This window comes from Doryrhamphus excisus, chromosome 9 (genome assembly GCF_030265055.1).
Source record: "Doryrhamphus excisus isolate RoL2022-K1 chromosome 9, RoL_Dexc_1.0, whole genome shotgun sequence".
Lineage (NCBI taxonomy): Eukaryota > Metazoa > Chordata > Actinopteri > Syngnathiformes > Syngnathidae > Doryrhamphus > Doryrhamphus excisus.
This window is the reverse complement of record NC_080474.1, coordinates 10,015,801-10,043,430: the sequence shown is the minus strand read 5'-3', so window position 1 is coordinate 10,043,430 and position 27,630 is coordinate 10,015,801. Positions and strand designations below refer to the sequence as shown.

The 27,630-nt window shown below is 38.8% G+C and overlaps 2 protein-coding genes across 13 annotated transcripts in view; both read left to right on the top strand.

Annotated features, from left to right (window-relative positions):
* The window catches only part of LOC131135611 (poly(rC)-binding protein 3), a 47,740-nt gene extending 38,654 nt beyond the window's left edge, over positions 1–9,086 (top strand). For 4 of the 11 annotated variants that reach the window (XM_058081713.1, XM_058081711.1, XM_058081712.1 and 1 more), the window contains 3 exons: positions 736–788; positions 2,087–2,249; positions 8,465–9,086. In XM_058081713.1, coding sequence (XP_057937696.1) covers positions 736–788; positions 2,087–2,249; positions 8,465–8,553 — 305 coding nt within the window. In that variant the 3' untranslated portion in view covers positions 8,554–9,086. Of the gene's footprint in view, positions 1–735; positions 789–2,079; positions 2,250–2,917 lie in introns of all 11 variants that reach the window. The other 7 variants (XM_058081719.1, XM_058081717.1, XM_058081716.1 and 4 more) reach the window with 5 other exon arrangements.
* Positions 9,087–18,616: 9,530 nt separating this feature from the next.
* lrrc3 (leucine rich repeat containing 3) lies at positions 18,617–22,507 on the top strand. Of its 2 annotated transcripts, none has more exons than XM_058082431.1 (2): positions 18,617–18,701; positions 19,894–22,507. In XM_058082431.1, the coding sequence occupies exon 2, from the start codon at positions 20,145–20,147 to the stop codon at positions 20,943–20,945; it is 801 nt and encodes a 266-aa protein (XP_057938414.1). In that variant the 5' UTR covers positions 18,617–18,701; positions 19,894–20,144; the 3' UTR covers positions 20,946–22,507. The 2 variants fall into 2 exon arrangements, with proteins under 2 accessions (XP_057938414.1, XP_057938415.1); XM_058082432.1 differs by having other exon boundaries at positions 18,685–18,946.
* The last annotated feature ends 5,123 nt before the right edge of the window (positions 22,508–27,630 follow it).

The following is a 27,630-nucleotide window of genomic DNA, read 5'->3' as shown; positions in this document are numbered from 1 at the left end:
AGGACATTTTTCAAATGGGAGCTGCAGTGTGTTCTTATTACACTTGTGGAGTGTATGCATGTGAAATGAAACAGTAAAAGCATCTGATGTTGCCACAAGGTACATATGTCATTTCTAGGACAATGTACATCCCTTTGGTCCTTTTTAGGGTCTTCTCCATCTGGCTTCCAGATATACCAAATATACACTTGCAAGTTCTGCTTATAAGTTGATGCTGTACTCCCTTAAGGGATGTGGCCCAATTATGATATGAGTTTGGCCCAGGACTTTAAACAAGGGGAACACACCCAGAAGAGTTGTATCAAACTGACCTAATTATTGTAAGCGATTTTCTCTCTTTTTGCAATTACAAATGACAATGAAATCTTTTGGAGGTCTGGTAGTGCTGCAACCTAGCACAATTTTGCACAGCTGCAAACCTGTTTTGCATTTTTAATTTCAAACATGGTTTCACTTTATTCAGACTTTTAAGAAACAGAAGCACATGATGATCTACATCATACAGCTACAAATCCAAGCTCCTTTTCAAGTCACAGGTCTATCCATTGCCATACTTCCATCGTATCTACTGTCCGTGTTTAATTAGCCAAACCGACTGCAAAAAGAAGACCGTGTGACCTCCCTCATTTTTCAGAATACTTATTCTACTTATTGTACAGCTGTGAAATTTTTGTTCAAAGTCTTAACAGGAAGCTGAAGTTTTCAGCTGTGTTTTGCTTTTTTTTGTTGATTCAGGTTTGGATGCCAGTCCACCAGCCAGCACTCATGAGCTCACCATCCCTAATGATGTGAGAAGGGTTTATGTAATCTCTCTCTAGTTGCATTTGTATGTAGATATATAGTTTACGAACATACACTACTGTTCAAAAGTTTTGGAACACACCAATTTTTACAGTTATTTATTAAAATTCAAGTTGTTTAAGTCCAATCAATAGCTTGAAATGGTACAAAGGTAAGTGGTGAAGTGCCAGAGGTTAAACAAAAGGTAAAATTATAGCTCTGTTTCAGAAATGGAGGTTGATCAAGCTTTGGCAGCTGGTGCAACTAATTCCTATAGGTGTTCCAAGTTCTGGAGTACGTACTACCTTCTCTGTCTGCATAAAAACAGTTGGTACACACTGTGGTAGTATACTCTCATGAACATCAGCTGAACAGCACTGTACTGGAGAAAGTAATTTGTTGCTACAAATGTGGCAAAAGGGGGAATAAACAACTTAGGAGAGACTTAAAAATGTATTTTTTTCTCTCCGGAGAAATTGGACAACCTTTGACCAGTAGTGTATAAAGTAGTATCAGAGTTTTTTTCATTATGTTAACTTTATATACCACCACAGCCAATTTGCAATAACATGTGATGGGATTTAAGTGTAAACCTCTCATTTAAAAATATGGCATAACCTTTTGAAAATAAATAATTCATCAGTGAGTACCTCCCTTAACAGGTCACAACGTGACATAAAACAAAACATGTTTAGATTTATAGATATAGATTTATATTTACATTGAACACCTTTATTTAGATTTAACATGTATCAGTATGCGAATCAAAAGATCCGTGACTCCGAAAACAGGAAAAGCAGAAAGAAACAAAACAATGTGGATTTAATATTTATATTTAACATTTTGAACACTTGGGTTTACCATTTGCATTTATAGTAAACAGAATAGTTAATTTCTATATTAAATGTGAAGAAAATTTGTTAACTGTGACAAAATTGCTAACTAGTGTAAATGTATCAGCTGAAAAAAGTGACTGAATTAAAAGCAACAACTGCAGTGCTGACCTAACAAAACATCTTCAGGGAGAATTGGAAATTGATGATGTGCAAGATTCCAGTTTTCCATCCAAATACTGTAAAGTGTGGTTGCAATTACAATTATGTCAAAGACCTCAAAGCATAAACTTCAAACCATATGTGGTGCTGTATAAAGGGAACAATGATGAACGTCTGTTACTGTCCAAATATTTCGGGACCTAACTCTTGAAAAATCGTGTTTTAACGCCACAGTAGATTAATTATCCAAAGTATCAAACTGAAAAGGGATTCTATTAAAAATGTAATATTGCATATTTTCCAGCTAATAGGTTGCATCATTGGACGTCAAGGAACCAAGATTAATGAGATCCGACAGATGTCTGGTGCGCAGATCAAAATCGCAAATGCCATGGAAGGTTCATCTGAGCGTCAGATCACCATCACTGGGACGCCTGCTAACATCAGCCTGGCCCAATATCTCATCAATGCCAGGTAACACCATTGACCCCTGAGTTTACAACAACCCTATGCTATTAGTTTAGCTCTGGTAATTTAAGAGATAAAACAGACTCAAGATTAAAATTTATGAGTACTCCAAATTTTAGTTGGGTAGTCACTTGTTCTGTTTGTGGATTAACGCCGTTTTCTCTTTCCTCCTGTGTATGGATGGCAAAATGCATTACGTTTTTCCTTTTTATTAAAGTGGATCATAGGAGTGGTGCCAACTACGGTACTTAGAAAATTGTCTGCTGTGTTTGGAATAGTGGATAGTGAATACTGAAATCACCAACTAATCAATACCTCTTTACAAAGTCTGTGGACAGAGTGAAATATCACAGTGATATCACAATAACAGCACAAATGGCTAGATATAAGCATTTTAAATAGCACTTTATTTGGTATTTATATTTTACTTACCATCTTTCATTCCTGTGAAAATGTATTCAATGAAATGAAAAACAAATACTGAAACACACAAAATCCATTGACATCCACTTGAGGCTACCTGCACCTCATAGTTAGCACCTCAAGTTAACACAATAAAAAAATACATAATGCGTAATACAACAGACATTATGTGTTAGACTTCTGAGGGCGAGTTCAGAGAACAGGCCACACAGAAACTAATGGCTATTGCTTTCCCATGACTCCAATGACAGGTTCAGGGACGTGGCTGTCATGTGGAATGACCCTTCAACAATGACAACATCCTGAAGTCGCCTTCAATACTGGCTTCCTTTTTAGACACGAGCATCAACAAACATCGGTGTTTTATCACATGGAATTAGACTTACTTGTTTCAGCTTTCGAAATTGAGTAAAAGTTGTATTACAAATCTGGAGGTTTGACATGATAAAAAAATATGTGATCTTATGTTATATTATTTGTACAAAGATAGAACTTGGCAGGATGAACGAATGAAACACAATCAAAGCATCAAAGCATAATCTGATTGCATTGTCTAAAATGTTCATCCTGCTGATTTTGGATCTCATAAACTGAAAAAAGTGGTTGCAGGCCCTCCAGATATCTTCACATGATAAACTAAATTAAATGAATTTTGTGATTATTGCCTTTAATTTGTTTACCATGATTATAATCAGAATAAAACACTGGATAAAGATTTCAGGCTAACAAACAATAATGATACAACCATCATCTGCCACTTTGCACTTCAAATTTTGGGTCTTTACTCTATCACGGTTTTACAATCAACTATCGCTGTTTTGTGGTCAGATTTAGCGTTATGTTAGCGAATTGGGCATTTTCAAGCATAAAAATGTCTAACTCCATTGAGAAGATGCATTCGAAGATATTGTGATGCTATGTAGTATTCTTCACTGGTTACGAGTTTTCAGTAATGTTATTGTCATGATTGGTGAGACACACAAGCACCAGACTTGATCGCAGGAACAACTGCTGTTACATAACAGGGACAATAATCCCTAACACGAGGTATTGTTGCCAAAGTCAAGCTGAAAGTCAAATCTGAAACCCCGACGTCACTTCCTGTTGTCACCAGAACACATTTACAGCAACATACGCGAGGTTAATAACATGAACACAATAATAATGCCCTTAAGGGTCATTTCATTACATTGATACAATAGCCATCGAAGGAAGTACTGTACACAACCGCAAGTGTAAAAAAAACTCCCAATGCTAACATGTGTGTGTCTATATAATGTCTTATGTCTTAAACGGCTTGTTTTCTTTTGTTATTCTATTGACTAATATGAGTGTAAATGGGATTATAGGGGTGTTATTTCATGTATCAAGAGCTCTAATAATGTTATAAAACCTATTTAGAAGGTCGTAAACATGTTTTCTTTGCTCTAAGTACAAAAATATTCCAATTAGACATAGGGAATCCTACTTCATGGAAATTTGATTAACCATGATGAACAACTTACTAAAAAACACACAGATACTGTATTTGTGGGAAAAAAACATGGAAGCGATCCAAAGAATATCTACTGTATTTTATCGTACTTGTATTGATCATATCCTGATACCCTGGTAACGAAAGGATCGATCAATACCAGGTCCATATCCACGGTAAACCCCTAAAACCTAAGCTAAACCAATCTAAACAAGCTACGGTATTAGATTAATAATAATAATAGGAATCATGGTAATCATAATAATATCTGCCCAGCTGATGGCTGTAACAGCATATTAAAATGTTAAAGAACATGCTGTGTCTGCTTTTCTGACATCTTTTGTGGAAAGTGCAAAATTTTTTCCCTAAATGGGGGGCATGTGATGCCTGCTGATTTTGTAAGTTTACTCCCTTACAAAGACATGAGAAGTGATTAATTTTTGATAGCAAGTTTATTTAACGGAGATACAGAATATTAACATAAAACTGCAAAAATAAATAAATGTAGCAATATTTATTTTATATTTAATTTAGGTGACAACTGCATGTGTTCTTTTGGGGGGACTTTCATATAATTGGGTACATTGTGAGTGTAGCTGTGTTGAAAAAGTAGTTAAAAAATATACAGTACATTTACAAAAATCAAGCACACAAGCAGCTACTGCAGTATAACTTTCTCTGCCTATGTTCAAATTCTTCTTTTACAGTTGCGTTGTGTTGTTTATCCCTTCCTGCCCTGCTCCTCCCCAATCTCCTTGTACCATTGTAGGCTTACATCCGAAGTCACTGGAATGGCCACACTCTAATTTCTACCCATCTTCCCCGTGTGCATCACATGGCCCCTGAGCAAAATGCCATTGCATCCCATGTGTTGGTTAATCTGTATTGGTCTTCATATTTAAGTGATGTAGATTAGAGATTATTCACACCTATTTGAAATCACTTTTTTGTCTTGTATTTTGACTTTATTTTTGTGAATTTACAACCTTTCATGCTGCACAACATTGTTTACCTATTGTTGTTCCATCCATTGTTGCATTTTTCTTTTGTGTCAGTAGATATTTAAACAACATTATGTTTTAGTGACGGGGACCTATTATGCAAATTTTCGGCCCTTTGTATTTAGTTGTGGACTCCTATAGAGCAGCTACACACGATAACCAGCACAGAAAGATTTCTAGATATACCAGAATCTGAACCTATTCAAGGTGTAATTCTTTGGATTTTGTGCTTCAAACTGAAACGATCTGTTTTAATGAATTCCCCACAAGGCCCGCCAGGCATGCGCACTCCACTGCGGTTTGTCACACTCCCATGTGCTTCTGGTTCTGGTTGATAGCCACCCAACTTTATAGAGCTTGATAAAGGGTCTACTGATCATGCTGGGAAATGGCTATTAGCAACCCTGTTCCCTGTATGCACACTCTATATTGCTATACTGACAACTGCTTTTGTTCCATGACTTACACAAAATAAACGCAGTTAGGACACTGATGAATTGTTACTTACTGCTTGCCCCTCTGACTCTTTGACATGACCAAGTAACATTGGAAAGGCCTCAGGCTAGTCCAGCTGCGTACAAAACAGTCCAGTGTAAAATACCGTTGACAGATTACAATATTTTTCTTCTGTTGGTAGGGAATCAGGAAATCCAACCACTTGTGCCTGTTTGCGTCATTAGGAATTGTAAACAAATGTAGCTTTCCCTTACACCCGGAGAAACACTCCCTGGGAGCCAATGCTAACAATCATCACAGAAGCAGAGTTTGGGGGAGGGTGGGGGAAGCAGAGATTGGGGGAGGGCAGAGAGCTTATCTCGCCTACAATACACGCCATATAAGGAAGGCCACCTATGTGTGACATCACAAACCTCCAGTTCTACAATGACCTCTGAAAACGAGCGTTTTGAGCCATCCCAAACGTCTTTCAGGGCTCACTTCCAGATGCGCAAACCTCATTATCTGAAACTTCTTTTAACACGAGAATACTACATTGTAACTACATTTATAGGTCAGAAAACTAAAAAGCACAATAGGTCCCCTCTAAGACTTTTCCATACTGACTTTGCAATTAAGTCATGTTTTACTGTTTGCCCACACATTTTACTGAATTACCTGCATGTGACCCACTGCATCATGGTGCAATGTAAGGAAACCAGCTGTGAACACTGTATTTGTAGCCAGGATATCACACACCGGTTGGAAATGACCTCATGGTAACCCCATCCACTGAAATGCACAAATATCACTCCAGATCAAAATGTAAACACCAATTGCAACAATTTACATTTTGCACTGTTGGATCTTAAAGGTCATCCCAGACAGGCTTTTTTAGGGGAACTTGAGCAATTTAATTTCAAAGTTGGTGTTTTTTCATCAACTTGATGTAGAGCTGTGATGTCATAGGAGGAGGGCTGCTGCTGCTGCTGCTGCAGGCGTGTGTTGCCTTGTGACTAGGGTTGGGCATCGAGTCTCAAACTTTGATGGGAACCAGGACTAACATTGTGATTCTCCTTAGAATGATCAAATGTTTTTATCTCAATTCTTTGTTTCGATGGCCACTTCGCTGACCAAAAAAGAACTTGTTGCTAGCATCAACGAAGAACTCAGAAAGCACCAATGGGGACCTTCTCAACCCACACAACACACTTCAGGCCTTCAAAATAAAAGCGCTTTGGGCTACATCAAAATAAGGGTGTCATAAAAAGTAGCTTACAAATTGAAATAAAATTGTGTTCATTTGGATTAATTGGTTTCAGACCCAACTGCCACAAGTGAATTTCTGCAAAGTAGTATACAATATTAATAAACTGAATATTTTCAGAGTTTTTGTCTTTCGAAATATGTTCTTTAACACTATTAGAGCCCTGCAGACATGAAATAACACCCCTATACTCACCTTTACACTACTATTATTCTTTGTTTGCCACATTGCGCAGGACATGAGATCACTGCAGGGATAACGGCCTCCGTTAGCATAGTGAGCTACCGAATAATTAGTTAGCCTTAGCAAAAGGCATCGGAATAGACAAACAATACGAACCGGAATTGAAAGAAACGCAACAGGAATTCAAATTCAAATGATGCCCAACCCTAGTTGAGTCTGTTCAAGCTTGATATGATATAATGAAAATAACATTTGTATTTATTCCCAATTAATAATATTGTTTATGAACATGTTATTGGCCCAACAGGTCGGTTATTAGTGCCCCTACCTGTCCGTCCTCCTAAATGCCACTAGCATGGCATTTGAATGCCCTCCTAATAGAAATGCATGCATTCATACATTCAGGAATTTTACAATCCGAAACACAAAAACATTACACTACTTTACTTACTCTAGATGTTTCACTTTTCAAAAGGTCTATAATTATAAAACCATAAAAGCATGTTTTGTGTTACATGTTTGGCTTTCTGGAAGGGATTAATCAGATATTATTTTTATGGGAAATATGTATTTGGTTAGCGTACATTCTGATTGGAGTCCGACCTTCTGTAACTGATTAAGGACGCCAACCAAGATTCCACTGAATACTGTAACAATCAGAGATATACAGCTTGTTTCATGAAAATAAATGGATCACTGCTGGAATACAACAGCCAGACTTTGTTTTTTCAGCCTATTTCAACAAGCCATTAGAAACTCACTCATTGCCATAAAATTCCCACAAAGTGAGTACTGTATATCTGTACTTTATAGGGTTAGTAGTGAGTTGGTGAAAGAAAAATACAAAATTATTAAAGTACCAGATGCTGCCTTAAGAGTGTAACCCAAACTTTTTGTTGGCAGTTGCTAAATAATTTCTTCTTCATATACGTATAAAAAAATGATTAGTCTAGAAATGAAAGACAATAGTTGATCCACTGCGGCTTGGGCTCAGGTAATTTGTAGGTTGACCTATAGCGGCAACATGTTCTAAGAAAGATTCTATTGCAAATTCCTCATTCTTTCTTTTGTAAATAGACTTGAACCATGGTTTTCAAGTGCTCCAGTTTTCATTTACTTCATTTTCCGACAAAGGTTTCAGCCATAATTTTACCTCGGTTGTCGTAGCCCGGTTCAGTTATTGCACAATATTACATGTAATAAACTTGTAATATTTCTAATGATAGAAGCATTGCTTGTTTTTCCGGCCATCTGCAATCATACACCCAACACCAAATTTCTACGATACTTAGTTTACACAATACTACAATATTCTATAAGGCTAATTTATTGTTCCTGCCGTAACATTCTATATCCCAACAAAGAAAACCCACCATTCAAAATATTTTTCTGCATGTATAACTATAATTGTTCTATATTAATGTGTTTTGTGTTTCAGTTTTGGTACCTTTCGGTTTTAGACGGACCACAAAAGAAAGCAGCCCTCCAATCACCAGTCGATTTAAGCTACCATCACAGATTAAATGACCGGGAATGTTACACGCGTGATAAAACGTCACTTCAATGTAGCGATACTCCTTCTCTCAAAAGGAAGGAGTGTGAGTGAACCTTGGAATGGAGTGAAAAATCTCTTTGATTGACAGATCAATTGGTGAAGTTATTGCTTGGGAGACAGGTAGACGACTGTAAGAGGAGCTATGATAGCGTCATTCATCGCCATTCTCATTCCATCTTTACAATGTTCAAGTGAACCTGTAAAATCCACGCAAGTTGTCTTGATACTTGATCGATTTGCAAAGCTCTCAGTTGCCTTTTTGACTGTCATATTCTTCACTGATGAATTGTGTCCAACACTTTATGCTGTGCTGCTTATGTCACATTACGGATACATTTATCCCCCACATTATATGCTATTGAACTGGAGCAACATTTCAATAAAACTGTGGCACTAAGGAAAGGTGTGACAAAATGTGTTATATGATCCTGTTCTTTTTTTCTTTACTGAAGGTCTATTTATTGAGGTTGATTTTTTTGTAAACAATAAATGTTTTTTTGCTTGACTTTTGTTTTTGTCATCTTTTATTACATTCTTGCAAGTTGTGACTATACAAAATCATTAAAGGTTGGTTTCTTATTATTAACGGTACAGTCATGCCTCGCAATATTGTGTTTTTTCAAAAAATCAATCAATCATGAATGATTGCTGTTTTGTGATTGATTATGGCTTATTATTAATAAAAAAATCTATATTGAAAGACAAAAGTATGTGTATTATTCTGGCCGCTCACTAAGCCGTTCACTGAGTGTCAGTGAAGCGACATTTCTGCTGAACAGAAATTGTCCATAGGTATGAATGTGAGGATAAACGGTAGAAAATGAATGAACGAATGAACGTACAATTTGATATGTGAAAAATGGTATGCAAATGACATCCCTGCCTGCCAACTTGAGGAGATTCACTTTTAGTAAAGAGAAGCAATAGCATGCAGCTTCTGCCCGGTGTTGTAAAATCCAGGTTAATACTGCCAAAATCTTATTTTGAAGCTCGATTTGCTGAGAACAGGATGTCTCCTTGTGCACAACTTATGTTGTGTAACTACACAAGAGGTACAGTATGTTTCTGCTTCAGCTGTCTGTTTTGAGGACAAGTGATGGGAAACTCATTCCTTTAACTGCCTTTGAGTTCTTAATATTCACTCACTTGAATGAATTGAGTTGTCGATTCACTCGAATCACCCTACACAGAACACATCTGCAGAAATTAGCTTGAATCAGGTAATCAAGTCACATGAGTCAAACATCAGAGTGCAAACACAATTCCATGTGAGTCAATGTACGAGTTAACAGAGTAATACCCAAGAATCTTGTTAGAAACTGGAGAGTTTTGAATGCCTTCTTCAATAAGTGCACATCCATTTAGTAACCACATGGGACATCTGGTTCTTAATGACCACAATTACAGTCACTTTAATCAAATAACAACTTCTATTATTACTTGTCTCTACACATTGTACTCATATTCTCTCTAGTTTGTGTTTAGTGCAAGCCTGAACTAATTTATGCATACATACTGGATATTATACTGACTTAATACCTGCAGGTAATATAAAAATGATGTTTCTTTCTCTCACAAAAACAGACAACAAACATGCCGCCGAGAGGAATGATGGTCCCGCAAATAGCACTGCGCCCCTGAGTTGAGTATCATTTTGCTGTTTGAGCCATATTTAAATTAGATAAGAAACAGATACTGTGTCAGGAGAATAATTTGCATACAAGGTGTATAAAGGAGTATTAATGTAGATCCGTAGTTCCCAATCTTTTTCAACGTCATCGTCATTAACAGTATTAATCATAAACCCTGTCTAGGATTAAAGAGCTGGTGTCTTTGCTGAGTCAATTACAGCAGTAACATAAGACTCGGTGTATTGAATAATGCTGAATAAGCATGCTCAGAAAGCTCATCTTTTTGAGTTCCTTTGACATCTTCATGCAAGAAGGAGGAAAGGACTTTGGTTTCTTTGTTATCCAAGATTATTAAGGTTGTGGCGTTCTATTTCCTTGTCTCATTACAGAGATTAATAACTGACATTGTTTACAGTTCAAGGTTATCTATGAAGTATGACACCTTCTTTCCCAGTGGCATAGTGAATGATGACAAGAGCAGTGCTAATGTGTGCAAGCAAATCATACTGTGGGATGTAAAGTGGAACACACGTTTCCTTTCACAATAAATTTCAGGCTTAAGGCTTGGTTATTTGCATATATTGATATGTTTTGTGGTCCTTCACATTTAGGGGGGAGGAGAATATACTGAAAAAATCTATATAAATAAATAATGCAATGTAAAACATATTCTAGGTTCATAATAGTATTTCAAATTGGTGGTGTGTGGAAAAAAATTAGCGCAACTGGGGGTATGACAGAACATAATTGACAACCACTGCTGTAGGATAGAAGCCTGTTCACTGTTGCTCTGTCTTACGATTAATCATGTTTACGTGAGATGCATGAGGTCCATATACAGCGACTCATGATGTTACAATATTTATACCATTTACCATAGAGAGTAAGTAAAATTATCAAGTCGTGTATGACCGTCAAAAATGTTATTTATATTATTTACAATGGGGGTAAAAAACCTGTCTCAAAGACTGCTTTGGGATTTGAACAGTCATTATTTAAAGTTGTGTCTACGGACGCTCTGATCAAGGTTTTACGCTGCCGATTGCATTACCGACATTTTTCAACTCATTCATGGTGAGTGGTATTGGCCAGGGTCACCGTGAGACAAATGCAAGGATTCCTGGCAAATAAACGTTTGGGCGGATTGTCTTTTTTTGCCTTTGTGTGAAACAATTTTTGTGCTATTTGACATGAACGTGAATTTAATTTGATGCGTGTTTTGGAGTAATACAAATACATATGTTACTGTGATAAAAAGTCACAATTGGAGTCATAAGACCAGAAACTAGGCAGATTACTCCAGCTAGCTAGCCAGATGCTGCCAATGCAAAGTAGACAGCTTTGTTTATAGCTTGGCAAAGCATGTAAACAAATATGCAAGATTGGTCTAACAGAGCTACTGTTGGTTTGGTAAGGGAGTGATCAAACACAACCTCAATTGGCAAGCTCAATATGAGGCGCATCATTTTGCTAGCAATCGTGTTTATCAGCATACACCGATCACATATTTTTATGGAAATGGCTGATCAATTGAAGCATTGTGTCTCATTTCAACCTATGCATATCCAAGCCTTTGACAGCTTGCAGCCACAGGGCCTTAGCAGTTATTTGTAGCTGTCCGGTGACAGCTGCTCAAATATAAAAAGCATATTTGTTCTTCCTTTTGATTCCAACCAATCCTTGAGACAAACACCTGTTGCCTTGGCTGTTGGAGGGCATCCTGCATGTTGCCTATTAAAGCTTTTCCTCTGAAACAATGAAAGATAATGACGTCATTTACAGAGAAGCTTACAATGACAACTCGGACATGTACAGTCTATTCTGTATTTTCCGGGTTATAAGCTGCATCAGGCCCCACGGTGAACAGGTGGTTAGCATCTAGACCACACAATCAGCAGATCTGCAAGACCTGGATTTGATTGTCTGCTTTGCATCTCTGTGTGGAGTTTGCATGTTCTCCCCGTGCATGCGTGAGTTTTCTCCGAGGACTCCAGTTTCCTCCAACATTCCAAAAAAATGCTAGGTTAATTGGCGACTCCAAATTGTCCATAGGTATGAACGTGAGTGCGAATGGTTGTTTGTCTATACGTGCCCTGTGATTGGCTGGCCACCAGTCCAGCGTGTACCTTGCCTCTCGCCCGATGACAGCTGAGATAGGCTCATTAAACATAATTAGAGTTCATTAAACATAAGTCTTTTTTGTTTATATTGTCATTTCCAGTTTACATGTACATAAGTGTGATTTAATAGCAACCCAAAAACATTTGATGCAGCTCACTAGTAAATGGTACTATTTAAGGTATTTTTAGAACAGGCCTGGGGGGTCCTTAGAGGCAACCTGCTGCCTGTAGGCAATGTGTTGGTGACCCCTGGTGTAACATATTGTAGCAACAGTGAGTCAGCACTGGACTGTCTTGTGGTACTTTTAGAAATGTTAGAAATGTTATGTTTAGTGTTAGTGTTACTTGTTTTACATTACCCCCACCCCCGTAGTAGTAGTAGTAGTAGTAGTAGTAGTAGTCGTCAGTATGTAGTCTATGAGTTTACATACATTATGTGGTGTGCTGTTATTTTGTTCATCCCGAGAGTTGGGTTAGTGTTCTGTTTAGTGACCACATGTTCGTCTGGACTGTGGATCGTGTTCTCTGAGGTCTGGTGCTTGCTTGAAGTTCCTTGAGCAAGACAAAGTGCCTCTGACCATTTCCTTTGTGACTCAAGATTGCCACATTGGTGTCAGAAGTGGGATTGCAGGATGACATCGACTCTAAACTACTCACACTTGCAGATAGCGGAGAAAGAAGCTCGCTCAAGGTGGAACGCGTGGCTGAAGAGGATGGACGAGCCCCACGAAAGTGAGTGTCGCGATCAGCAAGCTGATCAAACAAACCTCGCTATCAACCCAGGACAGACGTGTGTGCTCACTCTGCTCTTGAATGTTGCTTTTTTTCTTTCTGTGTGTCACATTTCCTTGAGTAAGAAAAAGTGAAGAAAAAAGTAACTGTAGTAACTGCAGACGGGTCAGACTGAAGTCAGGTGACCTAAAACAAGAGATGCGATATTAAAAAAAGGAATGAATTTTGACATTAAATTGTTTCTTCAACAACCACAGTGGGACCCGTTCTGTTTGGAGCTGTTGCAGTTATTAGTTACAGGAACAGAGCAGTGAAATTTGTTCATCAAAACATACAGAACATAAATAAATGGTGGTTATTAGAAACACTTCCCCAGGGTGTTAATCATCAAATATGGAATCTGAAACATGTAATTTCAAATGACAAGCCTCGTACACACTGCAGTCATGAAGGATGTACAGGTGAACAAAACCCCTGACATTGTGAAAATATTTCTGCATAAAATGATTACGATAATACACCAAGTGCTGATGCAAAACCGCTTGCTTGCAGCCTTCCAACCTTTGGCCCTTTTGTTTTGTTTGAAATTGATTGAAGCGCATTAGTTGCTGACATGTAAAAGCTGCAGGATCTCTTTGGCAACAAATGTGAGATATTTGTAACGTTCCTGCTTCACAAAACCAACCTTGACTCGCTTTTATTTGGCTATCATCGTTCTTTCATTTTTCTGGGCAGAATAAGACTAGCCGTGATCCCTAGTATGACCCCTTCTTGTCAGACAAAGCTCAGCAGTTATATCGTAAGGTAAAAAACCCACTTTCTATTGAACTTGTGTATCATTTTAAGTATTCATCTCAATATGTACTACAGACAACTGCTGCATTCCGGGTTGGTATCAATGATTAGTAGCCTGCTGGGATATGTAAAGAGTGCAACCTTTCATTCATACTATATTAGGGTTTCAGGTGAGCAAGAACTCGGAGTAAGTGGAACTCTGGGATGGGCAGTGGTGCGCTGTGGCCTCGGCTGGTGGATCGGCCTGGTCTGGCCTTCCCTGGGCTTCTGGGGGGGGTATGTCTGGGTCTCGGGTGCTTCAGCACACTTGCGTGGCTTGCTGCTCTCTGGTTGGGCCGGGGCCTCAACAGCCTGCAGATGGCGTTTTGGGGCGCCCGGGCTTGGTGGGTGCTTCTTCTGGGAGCCTCGCAATAATGAGGTACAGTGATGTTTGGATATTGGGTGTCAAGTTGAATACATGCTAGTGACATGTTGGTGGCACGATGAAGAGGACTGTTGAATGACAGGACAAAGAAACCATCCCAAATGTAAGCCCACCCAAGTTAACACACATACTTGTGGGTCCGGCCATGTTGGCTTCTTGTTTGAGGGCAGCGGGGTTGCTGGCCACTAGATGGGTGCACTCAGGTGCTGGTGGGGTCGGCAGGGTCGGTGGTGTGCTACGGCAATGCTCTGGGGTTTCTTCTTTTTGTTTGTTTTGTTTTGTGTAATATTCTGTTTATATATTTGGAAAAACCATTCACTGAATTGACAACTTCTCCGGCGTGGAGAAGGGGTAGGATTTAATAAGCTTTGCTTCTTCCTGCTCCTTTTCAGACATGTGTAGCAATGAAGTGTATATTGTATATGTAATGTACATGAATGTAACATTGTATGCCTGTCTGAATTGAATTAAGAAAGCAACAAAGAAGGAAAGAAACAAAGAAAGAAAGAAATCTGTGCTGTCTACATGCCACCTTGCCCCTCCCAAAAGTCAAACCATTTGTGCAAAAAGTAATTGTATCAGTCATTCAAAAACATCATTCAGATGTTTTTTTCTTGTAAGAATCATTTTGCAAGCTTTTAATTACTTTACAGTAAATACCTCATTATTGGTTTTAGATTTCTGAAGGTTCATGATGTCTCATGGCTGATAAGCAGACTACCCAACTGCAGAGACTAGATTCTGTATGTGAACTTTTTCTTAGGTAGCTAAATTGTCATGGATTTAACATAAAAAGAAATGTGGGAGATACCGTTTTACAGCAAAACATGAAAGCGTTTTTTTTTTCTCTCCTTTCCATGACAATTGCAACCTCCATTTTTTGAAAGAGTACAATCTTTTTTTAACACCTGCTTCCACACTCAAACTACCATGAAATGCAAAAGTTAAAGAATAATATACTGGCCTCTATCCTTTGACAACACCCAAATAAATTCAGATAAAAAATTATATATGTGTCATTTGTGGTGCTTTAACTTCTGTACTGTTTGTTAGAATTTACCCCCGTAAGACTACACTACCAAATGTACTACTATGTACCTTGTGAGTATGATGAGAAGTTCACCCATAATTTGCTTTTGTTGAACAGAAAGTATAATAATGATGATAATAATAATGGTATGAATCATGGGTGTCCACAGTGCGGCTCGAGGCCATTTGTGGCTCGTGGCTGTTTTTGTTATTGGCCAGCAGTATATTGAGAAAAAAAATAAGATAAGATAAGATATGCCTTTATTTGTCCCTCAGTTGGGAAATTTGCATAAATGAGAAAAAGTCAATTTGACAAGAATAACACTGTAATATTCATAATATTTGTAGCTTTACATTGAAATATATATTGGAATGTTGACGGACTTTACTACTTATGGTGGTGTCATACAACTTAATGTAAAAAACTCCCAACTATCTAATTTCTCTCTGCAGCAGGACTCGAACCTATATCCTTACAGACTGAGCTATTGTTGCCCAATTCACAGTACAATAAAATGTAAGTCCATTCATGTTGGCTATAAAATGATTAACCTGTTACCTAATCTGAGCGGCTGTGGATTAATTTAGATTAATCATAATTAATACTCATTCATTTGTATTTGTCCTGCATTTTCAATGTTATTGTTATTGTTCAAATGGGCCTTGTTCAAAAGATTCTGGGATGCAACAAACGCCTGTCCTTGACGATATTAATTGGTCTGTAGTTTTTGGCAATCCACCTGGAGTCAATTTGTCAGAGGTAGACTTACTGGGACCATGATATTATGTGAGAGTCTAGAGAGTAGTTTGGCGCAGAAGTACCCACAGGGGAATCGCTGACTAATGTATGCTTCACGTTGATATGGTACTTTAATTTGGAAGTGCTTTAGTGAAACGAAAACTCCTTTCTGCAGAGTTCACATATTCATGTCAGTCTTGAGTTTTTTTGTACACAAACGGCAATTTAGTTTGTCCTTCATGTTGATTGAGTTGGTTCCTCCGCCAGTTGGGGTGGGCAATAGTGCACATTTTGGTATTGATTAGATATCAAGTAATTATCACATACTACAGTGTTAATTGGCCCTGTACCCTAGAAACCGCCCATGAATGATATGGGAAAAGGCCGAAATGATACTGTGTCAAAGCCCAGGGCAGTGATACTGATGAAATAAGGAGTTTTACCATGTCCAGTATCAGCCCCCGTAGCTGTCCACTCAGAGCGCGCTGCTCTGGTATCGTGCCCGTGAAACAACCAATCAGAGAACAGCGCACGAGCGTGAACACACAGCGTTTGTTTTGCTGACATTGATAAGATAAGACTGTTGATGAAATATTATTGTTGAAATATTTTTGCAATTATTGTGTTTACACTGTTTAGATATAATACATGTAATAAACTGAAAATTTTCTGTTAACAAAATGGTCTTTTGATTAAATAGTACGTAATAATAAGCTCATGATTAAATAGTATGTGATCATAAGATCACATACAATTATCCTTCGGTCTCGGCCTGATACTGACACTTGGGGGCATGATACCTGGCCTGATACCAGACAAACCATGTGATAACCTATAAATACAGGGCCAGTATCAAGATTATTTGTTGATCATGATTATCTACAAAATAAAGCACAGATTCATTCATTCATTTTCTACTGCTTATGCTCATGAGGGTCACGGTCGTGCTGGAGCCTATCCCAGCTGTCTAACCTAGCATTTTTTGGAATGTGGGAGGAAACCGGAGTTCCCAGAGAAAACCCACGCATGCACAGGGAGAACATGCAAACTCCACACAGAGATGCCCGAGAGTGGAATTGAACTGGGGTCTCCTCGCTATGTGACCTGCGCGCTAACCACTCGGCTCACCGTGCAGCCAGGACAAAGATGTTTGTCAAAAAATATATACAATAGATCCGTGATTTTTGCGAGGATTATATTCCAGACTTAGATATAGGGCTATAAATAAACTTTACTAGAGTGGACCACACACACACACAAGCCTTATTCATGTCTTAAATTGCTAAATTGCATGTACGCTATAGCTATATTGAGTATTATGACTGTAATGGTGACTATTGCCACTGTAATGGTGTTATTGCGTGTCAAGGGGACTCTAATAATGTTAAAAACAAAATTTAGGAGGTCGTAAAGAGGTTTTCCTATGGGCTATGAAGATATTCAATATATAAAGAAGGACATTTGCGGTTTCCTCCCCCATTCCAAAAACATGCTAGGTTAATTGGCGACTCCAAATTCTCCCTAGGTATGAATACGAGTGTGAGTGATTGGCTGGTGACCAGTCCAGGGTGTACCCCGCCTCTTGCCTGAACACAGCTGGGGTAGGCTCCAGCATACCCGCGACTCTATGAGGATAAGCAGCATAGAAAATGGATGGATGGAAAATCACTTATTATGGTTCAGTCCAGAACCAATTAACGACAATAAACGAGGGATTAATGTACAATACAACAATGGAACAATATCAATAGAATGATTCCCTTTTGTTGTACAAATATGAATATAATGTATCGATATTTTAAAATGTATATTCATTCATTCATTTTCTACCGCTTTTTCCTCACGAGGGTCGCGGGGGTGCTGGAGCCTATCCCAGCTGTCTTCGTTCGGGCGAGAGGCGGGGTACACCCTGGACTGGTCGCCAGCCAATCACAGGGCACATATAGACAAACAACCATTCACACTCACATTCATACCTATGGACAATTTGGAGTGGCTAATTAACCTAGCATGTTTTTGGAATGTGGGAGGAAACCGGAGTACCCGGAGAAAATCCATGCATGCACGGGGAGAACATGCAAACTCCACACAGAGATGGCCGAGGGTGGAATTGAACCCTGGTCTCCTAGCTGTGAGGTCTGCGCGCTAACCACTAGACCGCCATGCCGCCCTTAAAATGTATATTGACATATATAATGATTAAAATATTTATATATCCCTCTATATTATATTTTTATTGTTTTAATGTCTTGAACAAAGTAATAGACAAAACAAAAATTAAACCTCTAATAGACAAAGCAAAAACTGCAGCTGGCTCTCATTCAAATAATTTGGCTTTTTTTGCCCCACAGCCCTTCAATGTTCATATACTCATTCCCAGAGTTTTTAGATATTATAATAATATATAAAAATATCAACATGACATGGAAATGGGGAAAAAATTCCATTGCGATGGCATCGCGCTGGTATCGATCCAATACTTAAACTGCCATTGGTATCTTTGCTATTGACAATTGGATCGACCCGTGCGCTTCTTGCTGCCACACTCCCTACCCGCCCAGTGCGAGCCATCCGGCCGGAGTGCGCTTGAAATGGAAGGAAAGGCGGTGCTTCACTTGAAAGAACATCTTCATCATCCTGCTCTTCATAAGTGAGTGTGTCATGTTTCTTCAAGAAGACATTGATCATCTCTTGGAAGGTGTTTTTATAACTTCTCCGTGTGATAAGTCCGCATTTTTTATGGCGAAGTCTTGTTGGAGAGGGTACTCTGTTAACATGTGGTATGTGTCACATGTGTCATGGCCACACTGGTCGGAGGAGCAGCCTCGTATTCTTATTAACATATGGATGTATAGGACCGTTTAAATTCGTGTGAAAAAGAGAGGGAAACTCGTGGTAAGTGCCCTTTTTTAGTTATGTGCTATACCTGCAATTTTAATAACATCCTAATGTGATAAGTGAAACATTTTTAACATAATAGTCTAAAGAGCAAACGTCTTGTGTTAATTGCCTTTTCTAAATGAGTGTTATTCTATATAACAGCATGAAGCAGTCACACTTAATAATGCTTGTGATACCATTCCCCTTACGTGTTTAAGTAGGTGCCACATATTTTTGGGGGACTTGAGGGGTTTATTTAAGCTCATAAGAGTATGTGTGTGTGTGTGTGTTGCCTTGGGCTATTCGACCCTGGACAGACATGGAAAAAGATGAGAATCATACGGATACCAGTGAGGGGTGGCTAACCTTAAACACAGCAAGCATCTTGGGATTAATTAAGTCCACCAGAGGGTGCACAGACCTAAAGTGATGATCGAGTTGGACAGCTGGAGCAATCTTGGAATATCATGTAATGAGTCTATGGAAGAGCATCAACCATCCTCGGAGTATGATCCCAGTCATTGTTTGAATCAAAGATAAAGTGCATATTTGGAAGAAGGTAATTATAATTGATATGCACTGCAGGGCTTTTGCATTAGAGGATAATTTCATGGTGTTGTGTAGACAATACACAACACCATAATGGTTTTTCTAATTGAATAAAAAAACCCGCCGATGACCCGTAAATGTGACTGGCGCTTCAGGAAATTTGCTCAGATGAAATGCATTTCTCTCAATAATCACATTATGGATTTTGTAAACACTGTGGGAATAGCTTTTACTTAGCTTTGGTTAATAGGGGAATTCAAAGACAATCGCATTTGCATTCATAAAATTTGATTGTCCTTGCACTGTAGATACGTACAACGCATTAAAAACACTAATATAATCTAATAGCAACTCATGCTGCGCTTAAGAAAGTTGTCATGTTAGTAACACTAATGTATTTTGCTTTTTTCCAGCAACATAAGCTATGGTGATTCCAGCATTGCTTGGTCGGTACTCTTCGTGAATCTATGAAATTACAGATCCCCGCTTGGAGATTCCACATCACCTTCATTACTGGATGAGCTCTTCTCAAATGTACTTTAAGAAGGAATATCTCAAGGATTCGGTCAATGCAGTTTCAAAGTGAATGACTCAGTATTTATCATGAATTGGAAAATCAGTTTAAAGTGGTTAGACCTGGGAGGACTTGTGAGGTAATATACTGATGAATATGCAGGAGGTATTGCGGTCTGATATGCCCAGAAAACCTCATACATTTGATAGCTTCACATCCTTATGTGGCTTGCTCTTTGGAATAGTTTTTGCAAGTACATCTGCTTGTCCGTCGAGCTGTCACTGTACAGAAAAGAGCGGCATGACTGTGGTCCAATGTACGTCCCAGAACTTGGAGAAAATCCCATTGAACCTCCCGAGTGATACCGTTGCTCTGATTTTGGCATCCAATCGCATTACTAAAATACCCAACCATGCCTTCAAAGAGCTCAACTACCTTCAGGAGTTGGATCTGTCGAATAATGACATCGAGACTGTGGACGTTGCAGCGTTTCAGGGTGTCACAGACAGCCTCCTTCTTCTGGATCTTTCTAACAATCATGTCCACAGTGTCCCAAAAGAGGCATTTGCCCGTCTCAAGGCCAAAATCAACCTCTCAAATAACCCCTGGCACTGTGAGTGCGTACTACAGGAGGTTCTAAGGGAACTGAGATTGGATCCAGAGTCGGTGAATGACGTGGTTTGCCACACAGCCGTGCAGGAGGAATACGCAGGCAGGTCCGTGATACAAGTTCTGGATTCGGGGATTAACTTCTGTAACTTTCATCATAAGACGACAGATGTTGCAATGTTTGTCACCATGTTTGGATGGTTTACAATGGTGATTGGATATGTTGTCTACTATGTGAGACACAACCAAGAGGATGCCAGGAGGCACCTGGAGTATCTCAAATCATTGCCCAGTAGCTCTCAGATCACTAAAGATTTTGACACCATCAGCACTGTTCTCTAGCAGGGCACCCACGACTCAAGTGTGTCTTTGTCTTGAAATATGTGAGTGGTTTGCCTATTTATTTTGCTTTTTGTATTGGATTGTGTCTTGACTCAACTTTGTTTGGTCACAATCATTATGAAGCTTGTTGGCAAAGCTCAAATATCTGTGACAGTGTGACGTGATAAATTAGGTGTCGGGTGACATCATCGTTGAATTTGCAGAATTAGACATGACGCATATGCATGTCATTTTTACAACGCAGTGGGAGACAAAAAATGAGCAAAAAAATATGAAAAGTCAAGCAAATGTTTGGGGAAAAAACTGTTTTTCTGTTGCTTTGTTTTGTGTTTTTCATATGTCACAAACAAGACAGAGCCGCCTGTGAGAGCGATACATGGTTTTATGTTAAGCGTCTCCAATAAGACCAGAAAACGTCAGTAGTCTACAAAATCTAGAGGGATCTGAATACTCAACACAACACTTATCCCTCCTGCAGCATCTTCTTATTCTCTGGTGCTTATTTTGTGTGTTGAAAATCTGAGTTATGATGCCATCTGTTGTATGGTGCTGGAATAACAAGCTACATTCAACAACAGTCCCTTCGTTTGTGAGAGTTTTTTTTATATGTGGCCAAATTTATCATGATTTATCGTAATTTTTAAATTGATCGAATTTATCATACAAATAAATGAATCTATGGGAAACATTGATCACTCCAGTATCTGTGCTGTACTATGACTGCAATGTGTGTACATTTAACTCCACATGTAGGTTTGACTTTTAATGGAGCATTGTCTTAACAGCTTCTGGTATTGGTTGAGTGATACAATTACAGGTCCTAGAATGTTTTTTCTTTTTGGCTTTGTGAGGAAGATGGATTCACGTAAATACTGATATGGATACCCTTACATTGTCAATATAACACAGTGCAGTGTATGCAGTGGCGGTTCTACCTATGAGCCAGACGGGCAATTGCCCAGGGCAACATTATCTTGGTGTCATTAATTATTGTCAACAAAACTTGGAAAAGAGTAAGTCAAAGCTATCAGGTGCACAATTTAGAAAGAAGAACAAGTGAAAAGGGCCAAAAATAAAAGGCAGGGAGCTATTGCATCACTTCATGTACACCACATGATCAAATAAGTTCATTTAACTTGTTTTTAGGCTCACTGGGGTTCATGTGATTTCTTGACAGAGTTTTAATTGTGTAAATAGGGTTGTAAATCAAATGCAATTTAAAAGGAGCTCGTGAAATATTTTGGAGCACCTTCTGCTGTTGAAAAAAACATTTGTAAACTAGACAAGCACAAGCCATAATTCCCACCGTATTGTGATTCACACCAAAATAAAAATTTTGCATTTTTTGGATCAATCTTTGATATTTTTAGGAAACTGCTGGAAACTGTATTTTTTTCCCCAAGTTGTCAGACCATATCATGTGGCGTTACATGTACATGTAAACGGTCCTATGTTAAAGAATTCAGAAAGCGTGAGAAACAAGTAGAGGTTTATACACCAGAAATTATGGTAAGTCAAATTTTGTCAACTCCTGGGGCTCTAATTCCGTAGACCAGGCTCACCTGCTCTGCGCCGCGCCTACCGGCCAACGGGCCAACGGGGTGTGGCCAGCGCACTTTGCAGCACAGTCTGACACAGCGCCACAAACCCACGCCTCCATCCCTCCCACCAGCGCAAGTGGCAAAGAGGGAGGAGAGAAGGCCTGAGAGGGTTTAACACAGCCGAGTGTAATCTTAACCAATCAAGTGAACGCCTCTCATTGCCTTGAAATGCCCATCAGAGGCACACAATCTGCATCACGCTCCACATACACCACCTCGCGGGACACGTCATCTGTTCCTGACAGTTACATTAAACAGGCAAATTCCAGGCATCTTGCTTGTTTTCCAACAGCATTCCTACATCGCCAAATAGGAGAACCTTTGATGGTATATTTGCGTTATGTCCTCCTCATTCTCTTTGAGAAAAAATGAACAGTAAAAAAGATTTTAACAACCAACTTTATGTTAATTGTAGTTTTTAGTTGTTAATTATTAGTTGTCTAATGGGTCACTTTCTATGTTTACACAAAGTCCACGCTGCGTGTTGGTTCATTTGTGATTGGATGGTTGGCGTGTGAAGAAGCAGAACCTCAGAGGTGAAGGATGAGTGGAGCTGTCTTGTGCTTTTTTTCTGGCAGAGTTTTTACTTCTAAAATGTTGATTTGTCCGGACAAGCCATTTATTTGTCCCCCACCCAATGTAGTCGGCACCAGTTGGCATCATAATTTCAGCTGTGATGGGACAGACGGTTACATAAAATAGTGGATGCTGTCATTGTTTCTTCCACTGAAATGTGCGCGACATGGATGGTTAGCGTGTTAGCGCACAGGCCTCACAGCCAGGAGACCAAATTTGATTCCCCCCTCAGCCATCTCTGTGTGGAGTTTGCATGTTCTTAATAATCGTGGGTTTTCTCCGGGGACTCCGGTTTCCTCCCACATTCCAAAAACATGTTAGGTTAATTGGTGACCAAATTGTCAATAGGTATGAATGTGAGTGTGAATGGTTGTTTGTCGATATGTGCCCTGTGATTGGCTGGCGACCAGTCCAGGGCGTACCCCGCCTCTCACCTGAGGACAGTTGGGATAGGGTCCAGCACCCCCGCAACCCTCGTGAGGACAAGTGGTAGAAAATGAATGAATGAATCGGAGCTGGTGAGCTTTCAGCGCACCTTTGGTGCACTGTTTTGTCACAACATTGTCACTGCTCCAAGCTGAAAATGTGGATACCTCCCCTGGTGCACCACCACGGCCATCTCGGCGCAGTCCAGTCTACCACGCTGCGCCACCTCACGCTGCAAAATTAGAGCCCTTAAACTACTCACAGTGTATACAGAACACACAACAGACATGTAAAATATAGTAATAAAAAGCTTCATGACAAGAATTAAATGAACCAAAAAAAAATCAATTCCATTACTGTTTTCTCTGTGGCATATTGGAAAGAGATTGTAGGAGCCAAAGCACGAGCAACCTTTCCATGTCAATAGTAAGACAATTACGCTGCTACTTATTACTGTCACTTTCAAGGATCTTGATACTTAATGATGGTTGCAAGAGTAGTGCGGCCAATATTGGTGGATCTTTCTTCTTTCATGGGTGATTACCATGATGTTCATTTCTACTTCCACTGTGATGGCTTTTTTCCCTTGGTACACTTTCACCCTAAGAGACTGCCTTACTCGTGGGAGACATAATAAAGTGCAAAAAGCAAATTAGCACCCAATGTTATCTACTCCATGCAGGTGCAAATGAGGCACATCTTGTATTCATCCGCAGTGCATGAGACCAATACGCACTACATTCTAGCTGAGCGGAGCACGTGTTTCTCTAACTAGTTCTAACTGTTAAGTTTTTAATGAATTTACATAAGCGCGTTTGGAACCACAAATATCGTAACAGGAGGACCACCTGCATAAGTTTGACAAGTAGCAAGTAGTAGTTGTAGCAACAAGAAAATCATTTACAGTTGCAATCTAAACTTAGCTCACTCACTCAATCTTCCTTTCTCCATACTGTGAATTTAGTACACTGTGACTGACCGAACACTTTGTCCCCTCTTCATTATCAGCTGAAGGATAGTCTCCAGCTTCCCAAACAAGGTGGATGATTTGAAAATGTGGTGCTTGTCACTTGAGTTGTAATCACTCTGTGCAGTTTTGATGTCATTTGACATGGTTATGCCACCATATACAACTTAACTTTCTGTCTGTCTACGTCTATCTTTGGATGTTGGATAAAAAATTTTTTTTCCTGTAGACGACATTTAGTCCATGAGCTGTGTATTTCTATGATGGAAGTGAAAGGGCTTGGGTAACTTTCTGTGTTATAATAGCATTTGTTTTGTCACAGTCTGAGTAATTGTCTGATTTTGTTATTTGGATTTCTGTGGACATTTTACCAGCATTTGTCAATAAAAAGTGAACCAATGGAACAAAAACCTTTGTACTTTCTTTATACCTGATTCATTTAATACTTTTTAAAATTAAATATTTGACAAAATGTGACTTGTAATAGGACTGTTAAAAAAAACAACATCATCCAGCTCAGGAATAGGCAAATGATCATGTTTTATCCATATCCCGAGGGACAGATTATGATCATGAACGTCCTACTCCACTGGAGAATTATAACTTCATGTAGAGTAGAAGTATATGTGTTCGGAGTTCTTCTAAAATATTCATTGTAATGTAATACACAAGCAGATGAAGTTACATAATTTCATTTGTGAGTACATAATGGTTATATATACATTGACTGACGGGGAAGAACAAATGGCTGACATTTTCTACAATGAGTGAGTAATGAAGAAACAACACCCTCATCTATCATGAAAATATTCATGACTGAGTCATGCCAGGACAACAATTTATCCATTTTGAAGATATTGATATTCGTTTGGATAGTCAGAAGGCTGCTGTGGCCTCAGTGCCACAGGCATATCAGCGTGCTATGAAGATGCACCTGTAGAGAATAATCAGCTCTATTTAATGCCTTTTACAATTTGTCTCCATTGGTTTAGCTCAGCAACAGAAATTACATTCTCAAAACTCTTGTGGTCATTTAGCCAAACAGTTCAGCACACCATAGCTCGCTTGCAAAAGCTTAAATCTCTCCCCAAACTCATGCTTCCAATCTAAATTCTGTTTCCGTAAAAATAGTCGAACACTCATGGTGCTTTTGGCAAAATAACCTAAATGCATCAGCCCAACACCAGTTTGCTAATGGGTCAAAACTAACTAACAATTAACTAAAAAAACTATCCAACTTTTCCCAAATAAATGGTCATTGCCCCCATATCGTATCTTCCCACCAGCATTGGGTAGGCACTCTCTTGATGCTATGATTCTTTGTCATTTAAATACAGTGTATCAATCCACCATCTTCAAAGATAAGAATGCCACAGTTGATAAGAAAGACCCAGAGTTTTTAACATAAACCTTCCATATCTACATATCTATCACATTTATTTATTCAAATTTGAAATGTAAAAAGACTGCAAAGGTAACAGAATATGTTGAAAGTGCTCCTCCTACGAGCACGTAAAGTGCAGCCTAGGTAAGTGCTAGTGGTGTAATTTTGAGTCAGTTAATTGCAAACAGTCTCTTTAATGACATGAAAATCCAGTTTGAATTTGAGGTAGTGCAAAATAACACGGTGTGCCAGCACAAAACAAGTTTCTTGATCATTTGGATGACAAGTGAAAAAATAAGTTAAAAATCAAGAGAGGAAAGTTGCACTGACTCAACCCTCACTATTATATATTATATATATATTAAATAATAATACCACCCCTCTGTCTGGGCCAATACAATATTGGTGTGAGAAAGTGTCTTCCTGGTTTCTTATTGTTTACGTTTTCTTATGTTGTTACACATAAATGCTTCAGATCATTGAACAATTTTAAATATTAGTCAATGACAACACAACTGAACACAAAATGCAGTTTTTCAATTAAAATTGTTATTGTTATGGTAGAAAAAAAACTAAACCTACATGTCTGGAAAAGGTTATAAAATTACCCTAAGTGTGCAGGGACAACTCATCCAAGAGGACACAAAAGACCCCACAACAACATCCAAAGAACTGCAGACCCCACTTGTTAAAGGAGACCTATTATACTCATTTTGTATTGAGTTGTGGACTCCTATAGAGCAGCTACACAGCACAAAACACTTTCTCGTTTTTCCAGAATCTACATCTATTCAGCTGTATTTCTTTGGATTTTGTGGTTCCTGGGAAAACTGCAACCACGGCCCACCTCCAGGCACGTGGTTGGTCACACTGCCAGTAGCCACTGCCATAGAAAGAGTTCTGGTGTGTGCCACTAATCGTACAAGAGTTGATAAACAGAATAAGAGTTGATCATAAACAGCTTTTTCGCCCACTCTGCTGTGGTTGGTCACACTCCCGAGTGCATAGAAAGTTCCAGCTTGTGCCGCTAACTTTATAGGAGTTGATAAACAGTATGGCAGTTGATAATAAACTGCAATTTTGCCCACTGCCGAGTGCACAGAAAAACTTCCCATTTCTGACGGCCAACTTTAAAGGATTTGATAATAAGCAGGATGTATTAGAATGTCTACATTCAACATACAGCCATATGTGTTGGATCCCAAATCCAATCCGGAAGGGGAGACTGGAAATTATCTTGATTATCCTCGAGACCTTTGGGAAAATATGTAGAAATTCATGGAAGGGCTTTGTCTCTCCAGTGTAAAAATAATGCCAAATTTCAGAATAAGAACATCACACTTACAGTAAAATATGGTGGTTGTAGTGAGATGGTCTGGGGCTGTTTAGCTGCTTCAGGAAGACTTGCTGTGATAAATGGAACCCTGATTGGGCAATAATCCAAAACACACATAATGGCAAACATGTAAAACAATTTCAAAAAGGAAGATGGCAAACATATGGATTGAATGGGGCATTATTTTGTACTCTTGACTTCATTAAAATTATTAATGTTTGTGATAAATGTAATGATTGTATTATTTTATTGATTATTAAATGTGTTATTTCAGTGTGTTAAATTGTTCACAAATAAGTTTGTTTTTCTCAAAACAGCCTAAAATCTTTGCACTTTGTTTCATTCTGATTGATGAACAAATTTAAGGCCAAGGATTGATTTGGCAATCGATCGAT

What these genes read in the sequence shown, in the direction of transcription:
- lrrc3 (XM_058082431.1), top strand. Translation starts at nt 20,145, where the DNA reads ATGAATATGCAGGAGGTATTGCGGTCTGATATGCCCAGAAAACCTCAT.